This window comes from Synchiropus splendidus, chromosome 1, assembly GCF_027744825.2.
Source record: "Synchiropus splendidus isolate RoL2022-P1 chromosome 1, RoL_Sspl_1.0, whole genome shotgun sequence".
Classification (NCBI taxonomy): domain Eukaryota; kingdom Metazoa; phylum Chordata; class Actinopteri; order Syngnathiformes; family Callionymidae; genus Synchiropus; species Synchiropus splendidus.
This window is the reverse complement of record NC_071334.1, coordinates 70,986,374-71,009,511: the sequence shown is the minus strand read 5'-3', so window position 1 is coordinate 71,009,511 and position 23,138 is coordinate 70,986,374. Positions and strand designations below refer to the sequence as shown.

General features: G+C 55.4%; 2 protein-coding genes across 3 annotated transcripts; one reads left to right on the top strand and one right to left on the bottom strand.

Moving 5' to 3' along the window:
* The first annotated feature begins 1,737 nt into the window (after window positions 1-1,737).
* On the top strand, window positions 1,738-10,236 carry hpse (heparanase). 2 transcript variants are annotated; one of them, XR_008413708.1, is made up of 13 exons: window positions 1,738-1,976; window positions 2,696-2,814; window positions 3,659-3,790; window positions 4,673-4,846; window positions 4,947-5,121; window positions 5,183-5,230; window positions 5,988-6,081; window positions 6,152-6,252; window positions 6,314-6,428; window positions 6,506-6,627; window positions 6,777-6,914; window positions 7,048-7,284; window positions 8,385-10,236. XR_008413708.1 is itself a non-coding variant. In XM_053854468.1 (12 exons), the coding sequence occupies exons 1-12, from the start codon at window positions 1,750-1,752 to the stop codon at window positions 7,205-7,207; spliced, it is 1,605 nt and encodes a 534-aa protein (XP_053710443.1). In that variant the 5' UTR covers window positions 1,738-1,749; the 3' UTR covers window positions 7,208-9,682. The 2 variants fall into 2 exon arrangements, 1 of the variants encoding a protein (XP_053710443.1); XM_053854468.1 differs by having other exon boundaries at window positions 7,048-9,682.
* ppp3ccb (protein phosphatase 3, catalytic subunit, gamma isozyme, b) lies at window positions 9,826-23,050 on the bottom strand. Its single transcript, XM_053854469.1, has 14 exons — window positions 22,551-23,050; window positions 19,520-19,717; window positions 19,047-19,171; window positions 18,097-18,208; window positions 14,418-14,563; window positions 13,292-13,431; window positions 12,842-12,919; window positions 12,661-12,755; window positions 12,464-12,589; window positions 11,842-11,919; window positions 11,688-11,772; window positions 11,469-11,566; window positions 11,143-11,169; window positions 9,826-10,657 (listed from the first exon to the last, which is right to left on the bottom strand). Exons 1-14 carry the CDS (start codon window positions 22,600-22,602, stop codon window positions 10,494-10,496), a joined length of 1,524 nt encoding a protein of 507 aa, XP_053710444.1. The 5' UTR covers window positions 22,603-23,050; the 3' UTR covers window positions 9,826-10,493.
* Window positions 23,051-23,138: the final 88 nt, after the last annotated feature.

Here is a 23,138-nt window from a genome sequence, read left to right as displayed (position 1 = left end):
TGAAGTCTCAGCAGAGGAAAGGGCTTCAAACCCAGCGCAAACAGCGGCTGCATCAGGGAGCGGAACACGGCGCCTGTTTGAGGGGAAGATCCCAAAGAAAGGAGCAGTGAAGAGACGGAGCGCTGAGGACGGCTGCGGACTGGAGCCAGATGGATTCCTCAGGAGGCCACGCCACTGCTGTTGTTGGCAGCAGCTCCAGACTTGACTCCGCTGCTGGATTGGCTGCTTGACTTTTTCCTTTTGGTTGCTATTTTTTGATGGGGTTTCACAGCCTCAGGCCATATTTTAGCCCTGGAGCAAAAGTCAACTGGAATAAAGAAACAACAAGCAACTCTGGGATGAAAAGAATGAGTCAATGTTTGGACTAACACTAGATTGTAGTGACTTGTCGTTGTCTGAAACATGACGTGTGAAGGACTGAGTGTGTCCAAGATGAAGACGGGGCCGACAGAACGAACACTCCCGGGACGCCGTCACTCTGGGCTCACCCTCGCACTGCCCATTCTCACTGACAGACCTGCCAGTTGCTGACACAGAGGAAGCGCCGCGTGAGCGTCGCCTCTACGTTTGAACGCAGCGCTCACAAGCACGCCCTGCTCTTTCGGCCAATCGGCTTACAGCGAGGCCACGGCCGCCTTGGTCCCGCGCTCCAGAACCAGGCTGCAGGAGGCCCGACAAAAACTCTGGCCCAAACCTTCTCAGGAATATTTCCAGCTCAAAGAAGAGAAGTCGCGCTGTGGTGAGACGAGTGAAGGAGAGGAAGTGACCTGGGTGGGTTCAGTCGTGTCGTGACATGAAAGTGTCTCTGTCCCTTCATTTTTTCTCACGTTTCTAAATTACAAACCAGCGGGTAGCCCCGCCTCCAGATGCCGACCTGGTGACCTGGAGACACGGGTCACTGGCGTCTCGTGCTTTCACCATGGCAAACGCAACTGAATGAGAGGAAAGGAAATCACAGGCGTGTGGAGCGAGCAGACAAGTGAGGTGGCTCCGTCCAGCTCACACGGGGTGTTCTCCTCTTTACCACTTGGTTTAGCGTGTTTGGAAAAACGGATGCTGCTTGTCAAGTGACTTCCTCCCTGTGAGCTCAAGGAGGAATCTGAGGACGGGAGGCTGAGAGCAGAGGAGCGGCGCCACCAAGAGACTCGCCGTAGAACGCCGCTCCTCCACGAGAAGACGGCAGCTGCTCAGGAATAACAGCTCGACACCTCCAACTCCAGAAGACATGTCCAACTGTGTTGCTTCCTGCCTGAATGAAGAGGTGAAGCGCACGGCCTCCGTTCACGTAGCCTGTCCTTTAGCAGCAGGGCTTGGCCACAGACATGCCTGCGCTCCAACCAGGTGCATTCAGACATGCATCTGGGAACTAGGGCAGAGGTTCGGGGTCACGTGGGGCCCGTTTCCATCTTCACTGTGGCCCTGTACTGTGAGTGTTCCACACCACACTGGGGCCAATGAAAGAGCAACTGTGGAAGCATCGTGCATGATGGTCGTGAATACAGTGTATCCACACACACACACTCACACACACACACACACACACACACACACACACACACACACATATGGCCTTTGAACTGCGCTGCACTGAGCCCGTGTGAGTCGTGGGCCCCAGTGAAAGCCTCGTGCTGCCGCTTGTGCTTCTGGTTCCGCCTGCGGGTCCGCGGTGTCACCGGGCCGAGCGGCAGGAGGAGCCGCGCACCGGAAGTGAGGCTTCCTCCGCGCTCTCGCGCTCAGAGTCTGCGCGTGATGTCGGTGATGAAGTCGCTGCTGCTGCTGCTGCCGCTGGTCTGGAGCCTTGTCACGCAGCGTGGCGGCTCCTCGCGGCTCCACCGCGGAACCGGCAACTCCAGCGTCCACACCGTGGCTCCGGACTTGGACCTGGCTCGAGTCGTGCGGCGCGTGGAGCGACGGTTCCTCTCCCTCACGATCGACGCGAGTCTGGCCGAAGAGGAGAAGTTCATGTACCTGCTCAGGTGAGTCCCGAGTCCCGAGTCCCGGACCGGGTCCCGGGCGCCGACCAAGTCAGTCAGTCACTGCGCTTCACTCGCGCGCGCGCGCGCTCACGCACGGCGCGGACTCTGGCAGAGTGAGGGTGAGGCCCACGTGCACGCGCCTGTGGTGTTGTCTTCCGTGTTGGTGAAAGTTGTCAGATCAGGCAGGAGGACCAGTTGTTTGGTGGACGTGAAGGCGACAGACAGAGTCCCCTCCATACAACCGGGGTTCTGCGTCTCCTGCGTCAACACCTATTCACAGACACACATACGTCATTACGTGACAACCGTCGACCAGGTGAGGTCGCGGGGGCAGCCGCCCAGTAGAGAGGCCCAGACTTTCTGTGTTGAGCTTGTGCCGCATACCGCGCTGGGTTCCAGTGACCTGGGACCCACGAGTCGGCTGTAACCGAGTCGCCACCTGCGACTAGTTAAAGCACATCCTGAGCCGTTCAAATGAAAAGAAGCACTGGACACGACGCAAGCGTTTACGAGTCGCGTCGCGCTAGAAACCCGGCGGGATGAAGAGGAAACGCAGCTTTTGGGTTTCTTCCGTTGCTTCTCCTTCCTGTTTGGGGAAGCCATCTTGGATGAGGAGTTGCTGCTGGCTGAAGAACCTCGGCTCCAACGTGCGCAGGGCTCTGAGTGACTCGGTGACGTGGGCTCTTGCGTGTCGGTGACCTCCCAATGTCCCTCTGCAGCTCTCGCAAGGTGCGGACGCTGGCCAGGGGGCTGAGCCCCGCCTTCCTGAGGTTTGGAGGAACGCGACAGGACTTCATGGAGTTCACTCCTGCTCAGAGAGCGGGCGGCGCCGGCTCAGGTAAACACCTCCCCCTGCTCCTCCTGACAGGCTCCAACATGGAGGCCGGCTTCCTCAAGGCGCCGTCGATGGACAGATGCCGCCGCTGCTAGCCTAGCGCCCAGCCTTTGAACTGCTGTGGCTTTTGTGGCCCATTCTTCGACTTGGCCTCAGCCATTCTCACGTCATGTTGGTTCGACGTGTTTGAGTCGACTGCAAGTCACAACAATGGAGTTTTAGTCCAAACATTCACTCACTCACTGTTTTCATTCCAGAGTTGTTTATTGATCCCAGAGCTAAAAGAGTAATGAGCCTCCAGAATAAAGTGAGTGAATGAAGGAACGCTCTCAGCAACGTTGCTGTCAGTGTTTGGATGGTGGACTCCACACGCATTGACTCCTCATCCACTTCCTGTTTGAGATTGCTGAGAAGCAGCAGCAGCAAAGTAAAGTGGTGTTCAGTGATGTGAACTCCACAGCTGCACTTCTGTCCAGAAGCCCAAACCCTGAAGTGGCGGAGCGACTGTCTCCAGCGCTCACGCGCCTCCTCCTGCATGCACTTCTGTTGGAGGCCACCGGGGGCGCAGCGCCTCACTGGAGGATCCGTCTGCCCTCACAAACCTGCTGCGCTTCTTCTGGTGCAGTCCACCAAAACCAGGAGGCAGTTTGGCTTTGTTCTTCAGTTCTGGCTGAACACTCTGCTCTGGGTTTGATTCCTCAACTGTCACGCACCTTCACGCAGTTTTCCTCAGTGTCACCAAGACCCTGGTGCCGAGTCGTCCGAGTCGTGGGGAAAAGGGGCGTCGACCGACTTGTCTCGTCTGAAGGCATTAACACTAGTTTTGAACGGACCACATGGTCCACAGCTGTTCCAGGGTCCTGCGAGGACCTGCTGCCTCCAGCGGCGGAGAAGGCGCTGAAGAGTCAGTGGGCGAGGCAGCGGCTGCTCCTGATGAAGGAAGACCTGCAGAGGCGCTACAGACGGGTCCACTTCACAGGTGCGTGGCGCTGCAGCCGGCGGGTCGCACACGTGTGCGTGAGACAGTTGTGACCTGTGCATCCAGAGCACACAACACCGGCCAACTCTGTGCACTGTGGAGGGATTTCTCCGCCTCCAGATTTGGATACAAAGAACAAATAGAATTTAAAAACAAAAATCCAAATTTAAAAAAACGCATGACGAAAAAATGATGAAGGTTTGAATACTAAAACAAAAGATCTACATAGTGTTGTCAATACATTTGATTCAAGTGAGCCACATAAAGACGTTTTTTCAGATTTACACAGAAATGGCGTTGGGGGCGTGTCCTTGCTCTGGAGACTGACAGCACTCAGAAGCGTGGTGTGGTGTTCACAGGCAACAGGGATGTTGGGACGCTGTAAAAACAGCTGTGGCTGAGTCACGTGGATGAGGGAGAAGAAGAGCAGAGACAACACACTGCTCCGATCTACACGCTGTTTAAGCTGCAACTTGCCACCAGACACCAGATCAAGGAAGTCAATAATGACACGCTGTGTGCTTCTGTGGTCAGGTTTCAAATGTCCACGCCAACGCAACATCACTCGCGGTTCAGCTCCGGAGTCGAGCCGCGCCGGCCAACACCAAACTCTGAAACTACTGTATTAGTAACTTTTCAAAAACACCATGTTCATCTTTTTTTGGATTCAAACCTTGATAACAGGGCATCCAATTATTTATTAAATTTTTTTATTTATTTTTTAATTCAGTTTTAGTGTTTTGGTATTTTTTGTATGTTGTGTTTTTGTGTTCCGACCTGGATGGCAGCGAAACCGATCCACATTTGCAGGCGCTCCTTGAAGCCGCCCCGCCTGTAGAGGGCGCTGCAGCGTGGTGCTGAAAGTGCGGCGTGTCTCGGCAGAGTCCACCGTGGAGCTCCTGCACTCCTTCAGCAACTGCTCGGGCTTCCATCTGATCTTCGGGCTGAACGCGCTCCTGAGGAGGCGGGACAACAGCTGGGACGCCAGCAACGCGCGCTCGCTGCTGAGCTACTGCGAGTCCCGCCGCCTGCGCATGTCCTGGGAGCTCGGCAATGGTAACCACCTCCTCCGGGGAGCTGGCGTCCCACGTGGCGCCTCCTAGTGTCGGCGTGGTGACGCAGGCGCGTGTGTCCCTCCGCACGCTTGTGTCCTCAGAGCCCAACAGCTACGAGAAGAAGGCAGGCATCCGGGTGGACGGGCGGCAGCTGGGCCTGGACTTCACCCGCCTGCGCCACCTGCTGTGGGAGTCCCAGTTCTACCGGGACACAGCGTGCTTGTACGGCCCAGATGTGGGGCAGCCGCGGGACCACCGAGTCGACCTCTTGACTGGGTGAGGAGCGGAGGCGTGACTCCAGGTGGTGGCCGGGACTGACTCTCTGCTGGTCCTTCAGGTTCCTCCAGACGGGCGCAGACGCGGTGGACGCCGTCACCTGGCACCAGTGAGTCATGTGACAGCCAGCGCCACTTCTGCAGTCACTGCACCTGGTTCACGGGCCGCAACCCTCAAGTGCCGCTCTCCTTGGCCGAGTCTCTCAGAGACTGAGTCGTTTGTTGACCGCCTTATTTATTGATGACTTACTTTTAGACCAGGTTTTTCTTTGACCAAGTCATTCGTTGACCGAGTTATTCATTGACTGACTCATTCTTGACCGAGTCATTCGTTGATGGAGTTATTTATTGATGACTTACTTTTAGACCAGGTTTTTCTTTGACCAAGTCATTCGTTGACCGAGTTATTCATTGACCGAGTCATGTGGTGACCGAGTTATTCATTGACTGAATCATTCTTGACCAAGTCATTCGTTGACCGAGTTATTCATTGACTGACTCATTCTTGACCGAGTCATTCGTTGACCGAGTTATTTGGTGACCGAGTCATTCATTGACTGAGTCATTCTTGACCAAGTCATTTGTTGATGGAGTTATTTATTGATGACTTACTTTTAGACCAGGTTTTTCTCTGACCAAGTCATTCGTTGACCGAGTTATTCATTGACTGATTCATTCTTGACCAAGTCATTCGTTGACCGAGTTATTTGGTGACCGAGTTATTCATTGACTGATTCATTCTTGACCGAGTCATTCGTTGACTGAGTTATTCGTTGACCGAGTCATTCACAAACACGTCAGGAGGTTAGTACTTGTCGTCAAGTCTACAATGTTTCCTCCGAGTCAGTTACCGAGTCTTGTCTCCAGTTACTACGTCAACGGCAGAGACACGTCCCTGGAGGACTTCCTGGACCCAGAAGTGCTGGACAGTCTGCAGTGGAAGATCAGGGAGGTGCTGCAGGTACCTTCCAGTCAGGCGACTCGGAGGCACCTGGTACCGATGCTGCGTGTGTGTGTGTGCGTGTGCGCAGACAGCGAGTCGGGCCAGGAAACCCGTGTGGCTGGGGGAGACCAGCTCGGCCTACGGAGGCGGAGCCCCGGGACTGTCGGACACGTTCGCCGCCGGCTTCATGTGAGGCGCTGGAGTGCGGCGCCTGCGCCCGGGCGACTGGCTCACCAGCTTTGATTGACAGGTGGATGGACAAGCTGGGACTGGCCGCCAGGTCTGGCCTGGACGTGGTGATGCGGCAGGTTCTGATCGGCTCAGGAAGCTACCACCTCATCGATGACGACTTGAACCCTCTTCCTGTGAGCGCCGGGCTCAGACTTGGAGACGACTGGCGTCTGTGACGTGTGGGTGACGCGTGTGTGTGTGTGTCCTGCAGGACTACTGGCTGTCGCTGCTCTACAAGCGTCTGGTGGGACCCGAGGTTCTGTCGGTCCGGGGCCTGGACTCGGGCGAGAGTAGACGAGTGCGCGTCTATCTGCACTGCGCCCGCAGACCCAGGTACTGCGCCCCTGCACGGTGCAGGTTTTGCCGGATGTTAGTTTGGTTTGACAAGCAACAGAGGTTTTTCTGAGACCTGAGGGTGTCCTAAAACGTACACCGTGCTCCTGCTCTTCGTCGCTCCTCCTCCTCACCGGTGGCGCCCTCAGTTACAGGGCCGGCGCCGTCACTCTCCTGGGCCTCAACCTGAGGGCGCACCTGAGCAGGATCCAGCTGCCGCCGCCGCTCTGCTCCAGCACGGTCCAGGCCTTCGTCCTGCAGCCGGGAGAGGCGGCGCTCCACTCCAGGTGCTCTCCTTCAGGCTCTGTAGAGTCATGTGACCCGTCCGCTTCAGAACTAGCGGTCGTTCACGTCCAGTTCTGAACGCAATCTGAGGTCCGGGGTCTCGGTGTGCGACCTGACAGGAAGCTCCTCTCCCAGACAGGTGAAGCTGAACGGAGGCGTGCTGAAGATGGTCGACGACCAGACCCTGCCGGAGCTGAAGGGGCGTGTCCTGCCGCCGGCCGAGCAGCTGCTGCTGCCCGCCTTCTCGCTGGGCTACTTCGTCTTCGCGGAGGCCGCGGCGCCCGCCTGCCTGTGACGTCGCCGCCGCCCCGGGTCACGTGGTCCGGATTCAGTCGCTCACAGGCGCCGGTGCTGCCGCCGAGTGGCTCGACGGTGCGTAGCAGCTCGTGAGGTTGTCTCGCGTATTATCGTCCCTGGCAGTTGCGATTGACAGTTTCCGCCGTGATCTGTGAGAAAGCAAAGTGGGAGGCACAAGGTTTGCGGGGAGAAACCGATCTACTATTAAACACTTGAACGTGGTGAGACATGAGAGCACAGCCGTGCGAGTGGCATCCGTGTTTCGCGTGAGGGGATTTATGGAAAGTGGAGGATAAAGACGCGCATATCGTCTACATTTAACCAAGGTCAAGTCCGCGCCGAAACGAAACCACTCGCAAAACGCAATTCCACAGTGCTCGTGTGATGCGAGTATTACGGTAATGCCAAAGCGAAGCCGATTTCAACATTAAAGACACAGAAATATACCGTGTCGTTTTAGAAACTCCAACTGATTGGTCCCGTGGAAGACATCCGGGGGATTCATGAACGACACAATAACAGAATGCGGCGGTGACTTCCACGAGTGTGGGTCTAGACCAGTGGCGTGGTGGTCCACCGGAGGGATTCTCCCAAATATCAAGATGTACACGTCCACATTCAATAAGTTTTCAAAGTGCTTTTACTTTGAAATGACACAGGAACTTGCGCGCTAACTTCCTGTGCGTCTTCCAATTTGTTGGATTTTCTAAACAATACGGTAATTTCCCGTTGAAATCAGCTTGGCTTTGGCATTACCGTAATCCTCGCCTTGCACGAGCACTGTGCAACTGCGGAGTTTGGGCGCGGCCTTGGACTGCGGCGGTGACGTTCAGGCCAAACTACAGACGGGTGAGGTTCCGTCGGACCTCGAGCCTTAGATGTGTGATAGACGGCCATGTTCAAAGCCCACGGTTTAATGACGCCTCCCAACCCGGATGTAGAAAGTCATTCACAATAAATAAAAAAAAACAAAGCACATCAGCACAAGACGGTGAAAACATGCAAGTCAACGCATGCGCGTGTACGTGTCCGAGCCGTCGCCCCCGGATGACGTAACCAGTGTCACATGGGCCGACTTAACGCCCATGTACATTGTTTATGTACACAAATGATGAACCGAGTGGGTGAATCCGGCCATTTCGGTTGATACTTTCTGTTTTCTAAATCTACGGCAGAAGCCCCCTGTTACAGCACGTCGCTGATGTCTGGGATGAAACATAGATACACGACCATGGAAATAAAACCTCCAGAAGTCCGCTCACGGCGCTTTACTTTTCCGGTGACCTCACCATTCCACGAAAACATTGGCTACATTCTTCGACGCGGCGGGTGCAGCAGTGTTTCGTGACGTGACATGTTCGCCTGCACAGTCACGTGAAGAGTGCGTCCAATGTGGAGCGCCTCACCGTGTGGTGCAGCAGCGCCACCTCCAGGGAGCAGAGCGGCCTGCCGCGCCTCTTCAGGAGCTGTGTGTCTCCAGGAGCCAGAGACGTGCAGGTGGGATCAGAGCCTTCGACCCTTCTCACCCTGGACATGGACTGTTTGTTCCTCTTCCCTCTGGCAGGAGGCTGCGCTCCAGAACCTCCCGTCACAGGAACAGCTTCTTCCCCTCGGCCGTCACACTGTTGAATTCGTGATCAGCCTTGTTGTTGTTGTTGTTGTTTTTTATTTGACTGACAGCACTTTATTCCAAAGCGCTTTCCTACTTGGTGGGACCCCACTGACCACGGCGATAAAGCAGATTCTGATTCTCGTTCCTAGTCTGGCGAAGTGACGTCACCGGCAAAGTGACGCCTCGTGAACAAACTTCTGCGTGTTTACACCGTTAGTTATGTACTTCGTGTCAGACATCGAAGGCGAGCCGCAACAAATGGGCTGACGTTGGTCTGTACATTAAAAAGCTCTACGTGTCAGACGTCATCAGTTTTCAGCAAAGAGAACTGAAACGTACCCTACTTCCGGGGTAGGGACCGAAGCCCGGAAGCCCCGCAGAGAGAGCATTTCAGGAGTAAATGATTGACCGTACTCAAACTAAAAAATATACATATATGTATCCTTGAGTTTAAATCAGAATTGACTTCGTTGCTGTACGGAGTTATATGCGATATTCGAGCCCGCCACCGCATGTGGTTGTGTTTTATTTTGAAGGTGTGACGGAAACGTTAGGGCCCTTGAGGTGAGAATAGATTGCGCCTGTGGGATTCATCTGCCACGAAATGAAAATGGACTGTGATTAACATTGCATTTCTATGAACACACAGCGCTACTGACAACAGTCTCGCGTCAGTGAATACTCCTTTCATCCTAAGCCATAGCGTCTGGTCACCAGTAGGTGGCAGCAGCGCCACGCTGCGGGCGCGCGGCTCGATGGTGGCCCCGCCCACCCCGTAGACACGCGTGGGTCGGCGGCGGAGGAGAAACTTCTCAAGGAGTTGGAACACAAACACGCGGCTCATGACGTCAGCAGCCGCCTTTATCGCCGTGTCTTGTCCCGGTGTTTCATTGTGCCACACTCACGGCGGCCTGTCGCTAGGAGACGCCCGACCCTCCAACATCAAAGCGAGCCGCGTCTCCCACGCCGTCCTTCAGAGGACACACACACACGCACGCGGATGATTCAACAGCCGGTTTTATTGAACGGAGTGAGACATCATCGACACATGGAGCCTGAAAGAAACACGTCTGTCAGATAGATATGTTCGTCCTCTCCAGCCCCAAACACCGAGGCCCCGCCACCTTCCTCACAACTCTGGTGTCAGCGACTCGAAACACGACCCCGAACCGGTGCACCCGCGAGTCAAACGCCTGACACGGACCGGGTGCCGCCATGTTCCGGTCCGAGCTTCGTGGCGGTGACACCAGAGTTGCACCCAGTCTGTCGACGCTGACTGAAGCCCCGCCCCTTATAGTCATTTCCCATATAGCGCTCTCTCTCTCGCTCGCTCGCTCTCACCCACCCCCGCCGCTCCCCCCGCCCCCGCTACCGTCCTTCAATCTAAGTCTATTGAATTAAAAAAAAATGTCACGTTGAAAAGAGGAGAATTGAATTGTACAAATGAATAGAAACGTCAATACTCTCAGTTCAGTCACACTGTCGTCGGCATAGAAACGAGGGAGCGCCGCCTCTCGCTTGCTGCCTCATGACGCCATGAGACGTTTTTTTATAGGAGCGGATGAAGAAATAAACCAAGCATGAAGCGTCGCTGGCTTCAAAGAAGGAAGGAAGGAAGGAAGGAAAGGAAAAGGAAGGAAGGAAGGAAGGGAGCAGGGGAGAGGAAGGAGGTCTAGGCCTGCGCGCTGGTGCCGTTCTTGTCCGGGAGGTTGTTGAGCGCCGCCGCTGCCACCGCCTCCTGCTGGTTGCTGTCGCGGCGCGGCGGCATCCTCTCGTTGATGCGGTCCAGACCTCGCGCCTCCTCGAAGCTCTGGATCTTGTGCTGCGGGTTGAAGCCTGGCGCGGCTGCAGGAGACAGAGAGCACTGTGAGAGACCGTCACCCATCAGGCTGAGCACTGGGGTCTCCAAGCAGCCAGCCAGGACCACCACACCTCAAAGCACTGAGAGCCCTCACTAAAGTTCTCACTCAAGTGCCACCCAAAGAACCACCCACGCAAAGGAGCAGCTCCTGCCGTGTGGCCTTGGAGAACCCGCACGAGACAGAACAGAGAGGAGACACTCACTTGCATCAGGCGCCGCGCACATGAAAGAGAAGAGACAGAGGATGGTTAGGAGGAGGAAACCACACAGACCTCTGAGCACAGTTCTCCTGGACCAGGGGTCGTCATGACGGTTTGCCTCTCCAACATCTCAGACGGACGTGACAGAGGTGTTGGAGAGAACATGAGAGAAGAACATCCCCGAGTCACCGCCTTCACGGCCGGTGAGGGCAAAACGCTCGCCTTGGTATCGGAACATTCAAGTGACAGAACAAACGTACCTCGAGCCTCCTCCGCCTCCACAGTGGCTGTAGGTGAGAGAGGGGAGGGGGGTGAGGGAGAGGAGATGGAGCAGAAGGAGGGAGAGAGACAAAGAGGAAAGGTGATGGAGGGGAGATTATAGAATGATAGAAGGGGGAGAGGAGAGAAGAAGGGATGGGAGGGAGGGAGAGATGGTGATGAGGGAGTGAGAGGAGCAGAAGGGATGGCAGGGTGAGAGAGACAGACACATGTTAGCAAACGGCTAGCACCAACTGGCGGCCGCTCAGGTGCGTTGACATGACACATGAGCGTCAGGAGCTTCTCACAGATCCTGGCCCACACTCACCGCTCTGCAGAGTCCGCCGGCCGCCGGACAGAACTCCCAGGGGAAGCGTGCCAGTGGGAGTCAGACCCTTCAGCTGCAGCACACTCTCGTTCTCCTCCCTGTCAAACACACACATCTCTGTTACAACATCAGCCGCTCCTGCAGGGGGTGCACTCTCCTCATCGCAAGTGGCGAGAGACCCGGTTCACCACTGGACCCCTGCGGGCCGACGCCACTCACCTGAGCACGGAGAACACTCGGGCCATCTTCCCGATGGCTCGGATCTTGTTTCTGATCACCTCCTTCCTGACAGCCGGAGCGCCGCCTGCAGACACGCCGTCAGCCACCATCATTCATTCACCATCGGAGAGCGGCGAGGGGCGGGGCCTCGTACCTTCACACGTGTCGTCTCCCTCTGACATGAGCTCGTCGTCGGAGCAAATGTTCAGCACGTTCACCAGCATCTCCGTCACTGTGCGCACAAGGGCTCGGATCAGAGACGGCTTACAGCAGATTATCAGATTATTGGCCGGAGGTTTGTTCAATTCGTTTGTGCCCGGGGTCCGGGCTCAAACCCGCAAGACCATCGAGTCGAGTACTGAAAGTTAGCATGTCGCGACTGTGACGGGTTGGCGCTCTGTGGACCCGGCCCCCAGCCAGTCGCTAGCACACAAAACAACCAGGTGGGCCGGGACGGTTGCTAACAGCTAGCATCACAAACGGACGACAGCGATGAAATACATAAGAACTACGGTAAGAAATATGTTTGAAAAAGAAAAGAAAAATAAAATAATAAACTCTGCACAGGTCTCATAAAATTTGGCAGAACATTTTCTGGGGGAAATAACAAACCTGAAAGTGGGAGAAAACTAAATATACGGTGAAGGAGAGGAGTAATAAAATATTAATAAAAATATGTAAAAAATAATAATAATAAAGAAAGTGGGAAATAATGGCAATACAAGCGTTGAAGTCATGAAGAGCGTGAGAAGACAGGTGTCAGAGTGCCGACTCACCCTTCTCGCCCACGAAGGGCAGCGACCAGGTGAAGACGTCCATGAAGTTGGGCAGCCAGTAGGGGTGAGGGGAGCAGTTGAACTGCCGGATGTTCATCACGTTGTTCTCGTACTTGAGCACCGCCGCTGAGGGCACGAGAGCAGGTTCACCGTCGCTCAAGCTTGGAGGCTCTTGGGTCGCCGCGGCAACCACTCACCTTTGTTGTTGTAAACGTCCAGATAGTTGGGCGCCGAGAAGATGGTGATCAAAGATGGGAAGCCGGTCGTCTGACTCTTCCTGTACATTCGATACCTGCCGGACACAGACAGGGCGACCCCTGACTTGACTGACAGGAGGCGGGGGAGTGGGGGTTTGGAGGGGGGGGAACGACGACTCACCCTGCGTCCTGGGCTTCGTGCGCTCGTATTACTGACAGCAGGTTGTTGTTCATCAGGAAGTCGCAGACGGCAGGATAGCTGCGAGAGAGAGAGAGAGAGGGAGGGAGAGAGAGAGTGTGTGTGTGAGAGAGAGAGGGAGAGAGGGAGGACGCGTCAGTGAGGCGGAGACACAGGCTCAGAGTCTGTCCCAGCTACCAGGGGCCAGAGGTGGGGGACACCCTGGACACACACACACACACAACTAAGAGCCATCAATTCACCTCTTTGGACTGTGGGAGGAAACCAGAGTGCACAGCAGGCGAGAGCAAAGAAACAGTGATCGAGGTAAAAAGGCAGGAAAACATGAAGTCTGACGTGCACACCAGCAGCTCCTGCCCACACCGGAGTTACACGGAGGATGGAGTCATCCACGGATGATCTCTGGCTCTGAAGCCGCCAGGCGCCTGTCACCTGTAGAAGTAGGAGCATCCTCTCACGCTGTTGTGGCAGAAGTGTTCCTGGGTCTTCTCAGAGCCGTAGTCCTCTCCCGGGTCGGACCACAGCAGGTCACACATGGGGCCGAAGGCCGGAGGCTCCTTGAAGCGGTCCAGCTGCACCACAGAGCAGATGATAACCGCACATAAAACCGGTGGACCTGGAGTAAACGCCTCACACGCGAGGAAATAAGCCGGTCCACTGTTTCTTCCCCTGTCGTCTTGTTTTCAGGGGACCGGGTTTTAATGTGCTGCTTTCTCACTTCTTTATTTTCGCAGTTCAGTGAGCGTTCACCCCGACGGAGCCGATACGGAGACTCACTTAGAGTGTGTGTACTCGTATATCCCGACTTGTGGGGACCAATTCTTGACAAAATCCTATCCTTGTGAGGACCTCATGCCTTCGGTTCAAACCTCAATCAGAGTGTGAAACCTTCAAAATAACTGGGTTTGAGTTTGGTCCAGAGTCCTGGCTCATGTGTTTTGGTTAGGTTTAGGGGGAGAGGCTGGGGAAAGGGTGGTGGCAATGAGAGGTCCTCAGACGGACAGAGAGACAAACGTAAGTGCGTGTGAATGATTGCAAGTTAAAGTATGGATCTCATCCGAACACCCATCAAGCCGAGGGATGTTTGGGTGAGATGACCATGCTGCTACATGTGAACCATTGCGGTGCACCACCGCCACATGAGCAACAGCCGCCATGTCTTCAGAATAATGACCTCTTCTTCTGAAGGTGATATTTCACCTGATAAACAAGGGGGAAACAACGCGCATCACACAGGTGCACGTGATGATGGTGGTTTTCGCTGTGTTTCAGGCTCTGGAAAGAAAGATTATGACGACATGACCGGAACAGGACGGCACATCCTGCCTGGAGATCTGAAGAGACCGACGGACCATCTCACCACGCCACTCACTCCTACTCTGGGTTGGTGCGACTAGGAGCGGCGACACAAAACAACCAGCAGTCAGCGCTGGATTGCACGAGCACCTGAAGGCATCACGCAGAACATACCGAGTCCAGAGGGACGACGTGAGCTGACCGAAGCAATGAAGTGAAAACCTTGAAAACAAAGCGACGCCACCGTGTTCCCGGTTCCTACCTTGCGGATGTCGTCCAGGCAGGTGACCTCCGGACTCAGACCTCCGTGGACGCACAGGAACTGCTGGTTGAGAAGAGCTGCCAGAGGAAGACAGTCGAAGGCGTCCATGCAGGCGTCGTAGACCTGCTCCGAGTACTTGATCTTACCTGCAGGGGGCACAGGTGAGGTCCTATCAGAGCCTGGCAAACTTCACAGAGTACAGTCCTACTCCAATAGAGTGCCCTGCCCCGTGGGGGGGCTGGAGCGATGGAAATACAGTGATCCGTTCATGCACGCTGATCTATAATACTGTCTTTTGTCTTCCCTTTAATGTAAACAAGGACACGCTGTTGTGCAGAGGTGAACTTGTGATGATTTTATAGACAAACGAAACTATTTACAGAGGCGGTGGAGAGTGTGTGGGGGGGTAATAATTGATTGTAATTAATAAGATAATAACTGAGAAGCACTGACTGCAGCTCACAGTGCTCCAAGAAGAAGAGCGTGTCCCCATCTGACCAGTCGACTCGTCGGCCAGCTAGAACTGGGACGTCGAACCGGGCCAACATTTCAGACCCAGACCAACCAAACCATGAGAGTGTAAACGGCATCTTGGGAAGGAGAGAAGCAGTTGAAACGTGCTTCCTCTGCGTGTTACTGTCCTGCTCCACCACCAGCTCGCAACACAGGAAGAAGCAGCAGCTGTTTCCCAATCTCTCGTCGGAATCCCTTCAACCTGCATCATTTTCTGGGAGAATTCTTGGCATCAATGGCCTCCACAGGCCAGTGGTGAACCCTGATCTTTGCAGGTCACTTTTCCAGCTCTGGCAAGCTGCCTACGACCATAGTGGGGCCCAGATTTGGCCCCCGGGCCAGAGCCTGGCATGTGATGTAAACAATTATTTGTGACAGCCCAAATTGACTTTCTGTCATTCCTTGGGGGAGAACAAACACAAACGTCACCCAACGACTTCTGAGACCAGTTGGTCAGGACCATAGGAGAAGACAAACAAAACAGCTTTCCAAGAAAAAGGTTGAAAACTGTTGACGGTAAAAACAAGCTCACGGCAAGACAACGAGCCTCGCAGACGTTGCAGCTGTCTCGGCAAGAATCGAACCCGGGTCGCAGGGCTCGGACACCACCTGCAGCGTTGGCTGAAGTGAAACTGCTGCGCTCAAGTACAGCCACCAACCAAAATTGAGTCAGCTGACGGATTCTACTGTCCTACAGGAAGTCAAGTTCTCTGTTCCTTTTGGGGCGCGAGTGGGGCGCCGCCTGTTCTTTTCCAGACAGACTAAAACATAACCAAGTCGTCATGAAGAGATCAGCCAGACATAGGAATCCCACGTATACATCAGCCCACAACATCACACCCATCAGACCAGTCAGGGCTCTGTCCACCCAGCAGCGGCTCTACTCCGAGTCTCTGCAGGGTGGGAGACCTCAGCTCCTGAGGCGATGAATGAGCATATTTTCCAGGGAGTCCGCAGAAGTGCTGAACAGACGCGTGTGGAGGAACACAGGGGCTCCGAGTGGAATATTGTGTGGAAAATAACCAGCCAGCCACGCAGTCACATGGACAGGAAGATGGGAGAATGCGGTTGAGAGGAAAGGGACCCGGTCTGATATCTGGAAAGCTGAGCCTCACCGCATTCAATTCCTCATCCAGGCAGTTTATGACGTGCTGCCAAGTCCATCGAGCCTGCGCTCATGGGGCCTGGGAGAGTCACCTGTGTGTCCCTTGTGTACGAAGAGAGGAACACTTGAGCACATCCTCAGCTGCTGTGCGACAGCACTGGGGGAAGGACGCTACCGCTGGAGTCCTGAAAACCATCGCTGAAGCTATCAGCGTTGGACTTGAGTGGGCAAACCGCTGCCGTCCACCCAAGAAAACCATCACCTTTGTCAGAGCTGGGGAGCAGGGAGCCCCAGCTAGAAGGTCAGCGACAGGCATCCTAACCTCGGCCAGAGACTGGCAGCTGCTGGTGGACCTTGAACGGCAGCTGAAGTTCCCCAGCCACATTGCTACCACCACTCTGCGCCCGGACATAGTCCCGGTGTCCACTAAGCAAGCTGTGCAGCTGACTGTCCCGTGGGAAGACCGACTGGAAGAAGCCTGGGAAAGAAAGCTCTCCAAGTACACAGGACTGATCAGCGACTGTCAACAGGCTGGCTGGAGAGCAAGGTGCCTCCCAGCACAGGTGGGATGCAGGGGTTTTGTGGCACCATCTGTGGCCAAAGCCTATAGTATTCTAGGCATCGAGGGAGAGAAAAGAAGGAAAGCCATACGCAAAGCCACTGAAGCGACGGAAAGAGCATCAAGGTGGCTGTGGCTCAAGAGAGCCATGGAGACACGGTAGCTGGTCAGCCTCGGCTGGGTCACCTGGGTCCGGGTGTATGACGTTGAAAGACCTGAAACACCCAGTGACACCAGGAACATCACTGAGGACGTGTCCAGATGCATCAGTAGATGTATTTTCACAGCTGCTCAGAAGGACACCAGCAAATCTCACGTCCCCGCAGACGGACTTCAGCGATTCATCACGTCAGCAAATGGTGCCGCTTCTCAGAGCCAATCGGCTGCCGGGACTGGCCATAACGTCGCATCCACAATAGGCTCCAGATGCATCGGAACATGGTCACAAGTCGGTGGAAAGACTGGGAGGGAGGCTCCTCAGGAAGCTTCAGGCTGACAGCACTCAGAGATGCTCCTCTTCTGCTGGAGGACGTGACGGACTGCGCTTGTTGTTCAGGCTCCAGCGTCAGTGGAAGGACCTGACTGATGCCACCACAGACTCCGAAGCTCCCGAACAGCGACCTTCGACCACCTGGCTGTCTTTGGTTAACTATTCAGAGTCAAATGTCTCAACCCAACTGCAGAGACTGGAAGTCACCTGAAGCTGGAGGAACATTTACTGAAGTGACTCCAGAATCTCAAAATACAGAGGAGGAGGAGGAGGAGTTAACTTCGCTCCTGCAAGACTGACATTTGAACTCTGGTCACACACAGGAGGTTCCTTCTGATCTGGCACCTCTGGCCTGCTCCCAAGTCCGGTTCCATTCTCAGCATCTGCAGTGCTCCACCATTGCTCTGTTTGAATGGAACTTCACAACACTAGCAGGAGTCAGAGTGGGACGCCTGGCAGGTCAGTGTGCGGGTGTTTCTAGCTGCTGTGGAGGGACCAACTGAAACAAAGTCACTGTCCAATTCAGACTCTCAGCAACTCTCTCCACCTCCTCCCTCCAGGGTGATGCTCAGCATCAGCTGCACTAACAGCTGCTGAGGAACCAGCTCTCACTGTCATGAGCCCAGAAAACTCTCCGTGCTGCGTCAAGTTTCATTGGAAGGCGCTTCCCTGCGCAGCGTTGTGCATGTGCTGTGCATGTGCTGCAGGATGCTAACTTGACATGACAGAAGCTCCACAGCAGACGTGCTGCTGCTGCTGAGTGAGCAGCCAGGAGGGAGGAGTGGACACGTCTCAACCAGCGGGGCTTCATCAGAGCGCCGGCTGTCACCTGATCAGTTGTTGTGATCGACAGTGACAGGTAGTGATCACCGATCATGATCGGTGCGTCCCTAGTGTGTACCCCACTTAACATGAATCACTGTGACCAGCTGACAGTCACTGGACACCTCATCCTCACCAGCCGGGCGACACTAGGGTTGCGAGAGAGAGAGAAGAGAGAGAGCAGACTTACACTCCTGCTTGAAGGTGAAGTACTCGGTCAGGTGCCGGCACTCGTGGTTCCCCCGCAGCAGGAAGAGGGTGTTGGGGTGGTTGATCTTCAGAGCCCACAGGAACAGAACGCACTGAGGAGACAGGAAGCGTCAGCGCCGGCAGCCTCTCTGAAGGCATCATGGGAACCTCATCGCTGAGCAACACTGAATATGGAGGCGCTGCCATCTTCCAGTCGCACCCTGATGACACCTGATTTGAAGTCATCCGCACCTTAAATGCCACGTTGGAGTTGTTCTCGCAATATTTCTAGGAGCGTCTCGAGCATTTTTCCCAAGCTTTCATTCCAGAGAAATCTCCTTTTAAACAAAGCTTTGTTTTCGGCTCTCCGAAGCTAGCAGATATCTACTGAGCATTCTCGTCATTATAGTTGACATTTGCTTGATACTGCCTTCCCAGCATCACGTTTCCTCAAATCCAAAGTTATTTCATCAGGGATTGGAAGCGTAAATATGTTTGAAACCATTATTGACTCTGGAGAGTGTGCGTCTCAAAGGCCACGTGTATAGGTGTATTTGACTTGAGGATTTCACCATGTTGTGCTGCACTGTCTTCCCCTGACCCGCTGCACTGAGGACGGTGCCGCTCCAGGATGTTGAGCAGGACTCTCCCAGAGAACACACACCCCGCCTGTCCGCATGTTCCTGTCCTTGTGAGGACCCGTGTGAGGTTTTAACCAACAGAGGGAGGTTCTCACTGTGTCAAGCCTCAGTTTGAGGGTCAAAGCTACAAAACATTATCACTGGGTTTTACTTTGGTTCAGAGTCAAGGCGCAGTTTAGCCACGTGTCTGAGATGGTGAGGTTCAGGGGGTGAGAGGCTGGGGAAAGGGTGATGGCCAGGAGAAACCTCAAAATGTCCCCACAGGGATACAAAGCAAAACGAAGGTGTGTGTGTGTGTGTGTGTGTTCACCTCGATGCTGAAGTACCCTCGGTCCACGTAGTCTCCCAGGAACAGGTACCTGGTGCTGCTCGGGGCCCCGCCCACCTCAAACAGCTTCATCAGGTCAAAGAACTGACCGTGGACGTCGCCGCAGACTGCAACAGAGTTTACAGGAGTGAGAGCGAGGCTCCGCCCCCTCAGCCGCAGCAGAGACGCCTCACTCGCTCAGAGACAGGCGGTGGCGCCTGAAACGCCGAGCGAGCCTGGACCTTTCAACCTTTACTGTGGAATAGGCGGCATGTTGGGGATGAAGAGGAGGAAGACCACCGTTGCGAAATGATGACGCTTTGATGCTCTTTCATGTCCCACATCTGAACTGGCGTCCCTCCATCGACACAACAGCGCTCGCTCTGAAGGTTGCCGTCGTCACGGCAACACAAGAGGCAGACGCCCCCGCACGCATCCGCAGAGCTTCAGAGGAGCAGCAGAGGCGCTGGGCTCACCTGTGATGGGGGCCTCCACCTCCAGCATGCACTTCTCCTGCCGCAGGATGGCGGCGCCCTCGTTGATGATGCGCAGCGCCGCCTCCTCCTCCAGCCGGCCCTCCTTCACCAGGTGAGCCTTGAGGACCTCCACGCTGGGCCGCCCGTCCACGTACAGGTCCTGCACCGTCAGGCGGGCGCCGGGAGGGTAGGGCACCGCTGCGGGGACACGGGACCGTCAAACACACGCCGAGCACTTGGAAGAGACCAAACAGTTGACCGGAGAAATGTTTTTCACAAGACAAGACAGGCACTTGATCACAGAGAAGCTGGCAACGACGTTGAAACGGTGAGGAAAGAACTGGTTGATATTCACAGTGCAACACCTACGAGGGAACATTGGCTCTTCAGGCAGCTGATCAAAACTCACACATCAGCAGCCTGCTGCTGCTGCTGCCCAGTCACGATTCACCGACGAGCAACATGGAGCGAGGTCACAATCGCTCGCCATGAAGCCCGGGATGGCTCCTCTGTTGACAGGTAATCTGCTGCCGGTTGTCAAGGCGACAGGTTTGGGAGACCCCTCTCCTCCCTCCTCTGTGCTGGTGGTCTAGTTCAGTGTGTAATTCTGAAACCAAACCAGGTCACACATGAACTGGTTCATCGCCCAATTCCTCCACCCCACAGATGGACCTGAGGATGAATCCAAACTTTGCTTGGTTCACACCAGTCCAGACCTGGCCCACCCGCGGCTCTGTCCCAGTCTCACGCGGCTCTTCACCAAATGAGCCGCAGAACTGGCTGTGGTTTGGTCAAGTTGCTGTTGAGATGATGGTTGATACAGGAAATAAGAGGAGAAAGTCAGAGCTGTTCCGGCGAACTGTCACAGTATTGTTGAGAGACTTTGACTGGTGTTTCTCTTTGAAACATGAACAATAAACCTGGCTGCAGGTTCAATGGCGATGGGAGAGGTGGTCCTCAGACCTGGAGCCTCATCAGATCCGCCATCAACACCACTGACATGACTCAGTTCCACCTTTGACTCTGTCCTTCCCTCCACTAAAGCTCTGGCATGTGTTTCACCTGTGACTCACTGTTGATGGAGGTGAAGTCCGTGAAGAGGAGACGCTCCAGTCTGCAGCGTGGCTCTCACACACAGAGCGGGGCCACGTCCAAACATAGAGGAGTCAAGTCATCAGGTGAGCAGCGGCTCAGGTGAAGCCTCACAGCCTGACGTGTTTGGAGCATGTGGCTCTGCTCAGCAGCACAGTCAAACTGTGGGGCTCTGAGCCTGGGACTGGTGCGCCAGCGCTGAGCTCGAGTCTGGACCTGCTCCTCTCACACTTTGACTCAAAGAAAGCAACAAACCACAGCTCCACTTTCACTCTCTGCTGCTTTCCTGCTCCACAAAACTCCACGCTACAAGAGATCAGTTTCTGTCCTCAGCATCCCACCCATCCACTAAGGTTTGTGTGCTACAACTAAAGCAGCGAGAGCCTGGGGTCATTCATACCAGCGTCTCCTGATGTTTAGACTGGTGTCATCCCCACCTCTTCCCCCCATCAATCATGAATGGAGAGAGAATCATCACTGGAGCCAGCTTGGGTTACCAGCGGTAACTAACCCAGAGCAGCTTGACTCAGCAGCGCCGCAACCAACAGAAAACCATTGGATGGTGCGTGTGCATTTTGCTTTGTGGGGACTTTGTGGTTCAGCCTCAATTTGAAGATTAAAACTTCCAAATAACAGGGTGATTCTTACTGGGTTCCAGTCTGGTTCAGGGGGAGAGGCTGGGGAAAGGGTGACGGCCAGGAGAGGTCCCCACAAGGACAGAGATACCCAAGTGTGTGTGTGTGTGTGTGTGTTTGAGTGGTAATTTGCGTTTTGGTTTGTTACACATGGCTGCAGCCGGCTACAGATGCAGCACGGGTGTGTGGTGTGTGTGTGTGTGTGTGTGTGTGTGTGTGTTAAGCCGGCAGGTTTAATGACTCGTGGCTCCCCCGATAATCTGGTCAGACTCACCTGCAGATTAACGGCTCATTGTAAACATCTAACCTGGAGCCACAGACAGCAGCAGAGCCTCCCGCCCCTGTGTGTGTGTGTGTGTGTGTGTGTGTGTGTGTGTGTGTGTGTGTGTGTGTGTGGCTGGGCATGTGCAGAACTTTGCGCCACGGACTCGGCGCTGACGGCGCGACGCCAGCACAGAGCTGGTCTGTCCGCGGGGCTCTTCTGTCAGCAGGAAGCTGCTTGGCAACCTGCAACACCTCCACCGGCCGCAGGAGCAGCAAACACAGGCGCGTCCAAGACAAACGTTGCAACAAGTTTGGGCGGGTGGAGCAGACTCGGGTTGAAGCGTCCACGTCAGGAACGCGGGCGCAATGGATGAGAGGGAACTCTCAGGTCACCACACCCTTTTCTACCAGAAACACGGCGTCATCTTGGCGACTCTTCTCTGAGCCCCTTGGCCAGTCTTCATGAGGCGGCTGAAGTGCTCTACTCCAAGTATCCGGGAGACGACTGAGCTGCTTCCCTTCCCAGCCTCACTTCCGCTACCAAACTGCAGTGTTCTCACACAACCTGACCTTTCAGTGTCGTGGGCCACGGCTGCACGGACCCGCCTTGGGTCGTGTTAAAGACCGACTCACACATCTGTGGATCAGAATCTGGACGGGTCACGTTTGGGCCGGGAACTGAGAGCAGGTCCCCCAGGCAGAGTCGGGGTGAGCAGGTGGGTCCCCACCTCACGACTGTCTTCACACACCGGTCAGTCAGCGCGCCGGTGATGGGAGCCCGAACCTAACAGCTGTCACCCCACCGAGGTCCCGGCTTCTCCTTCACAGTGCCCGGGCCCCTTCATTCAGCCAAACACACGCTCTCAAAGTCACTTCCTCGAGCCGAGGGTGCGGGGAGGCGGCAGCGGTCGGAGCTGCGGAGGAACCCCGGGGAGAGACGCGCTTCTCCGGGCGGGCTGCTCACCCTTCCGCCCGGCTCCGTTAGCAACACTAGCCGCCCGACCACTTGCCCTCCCGGAACCGTCAAGGAGCGCACCTACCTTTAATGGGCCGCTCGACGGTGGACACTTTGTTTTGGTCCTTCGCCGACATCCTGTTCGCCTCCGGGTCCGACACCGACCAGAACCTGGTTCCGAACTGAACTCGGAGATTTCCTCTGCAGCTAGTCAGCTAGCAGGACGCAGCTAGCCGCGCTAGCGAGCCCAAGCTCCGCGAGCGCTTTCCCGCCGCTGGCTGTCAGGGGCGCGAGCCGGAGCCGGAGCCGGAGCCGGACGAAGAGCCTTCCTCCTCCTCCTCCTCGGACGGACGGACGGGAGAAGCTGCAGCTGTCAGCGTTCCGCAGACACGGATCCAGGAAACGGCCGCGGAGCCGCAGACCGCCGCCGCCTTCAGGAGCACCGAGCCGCGCGGCACGTCATGTTCCAGTCGAGCCTGTGATCGCGGGCCGGGAGGCGACTGTTCCAGGCCACTGGGCTCCGCTCGTCTGCGCTGATGCCGACTGTCGTCCAAACCTCAGTCGGATTACAATAATCCACTACAACATGTCCCGCCGCGGGGGGTCATGGGTAATGTAGTGTTTGCAGACGCACTTCCCGAGCCGCTCGGAGGCGGAACTACGTTCGCTCGAC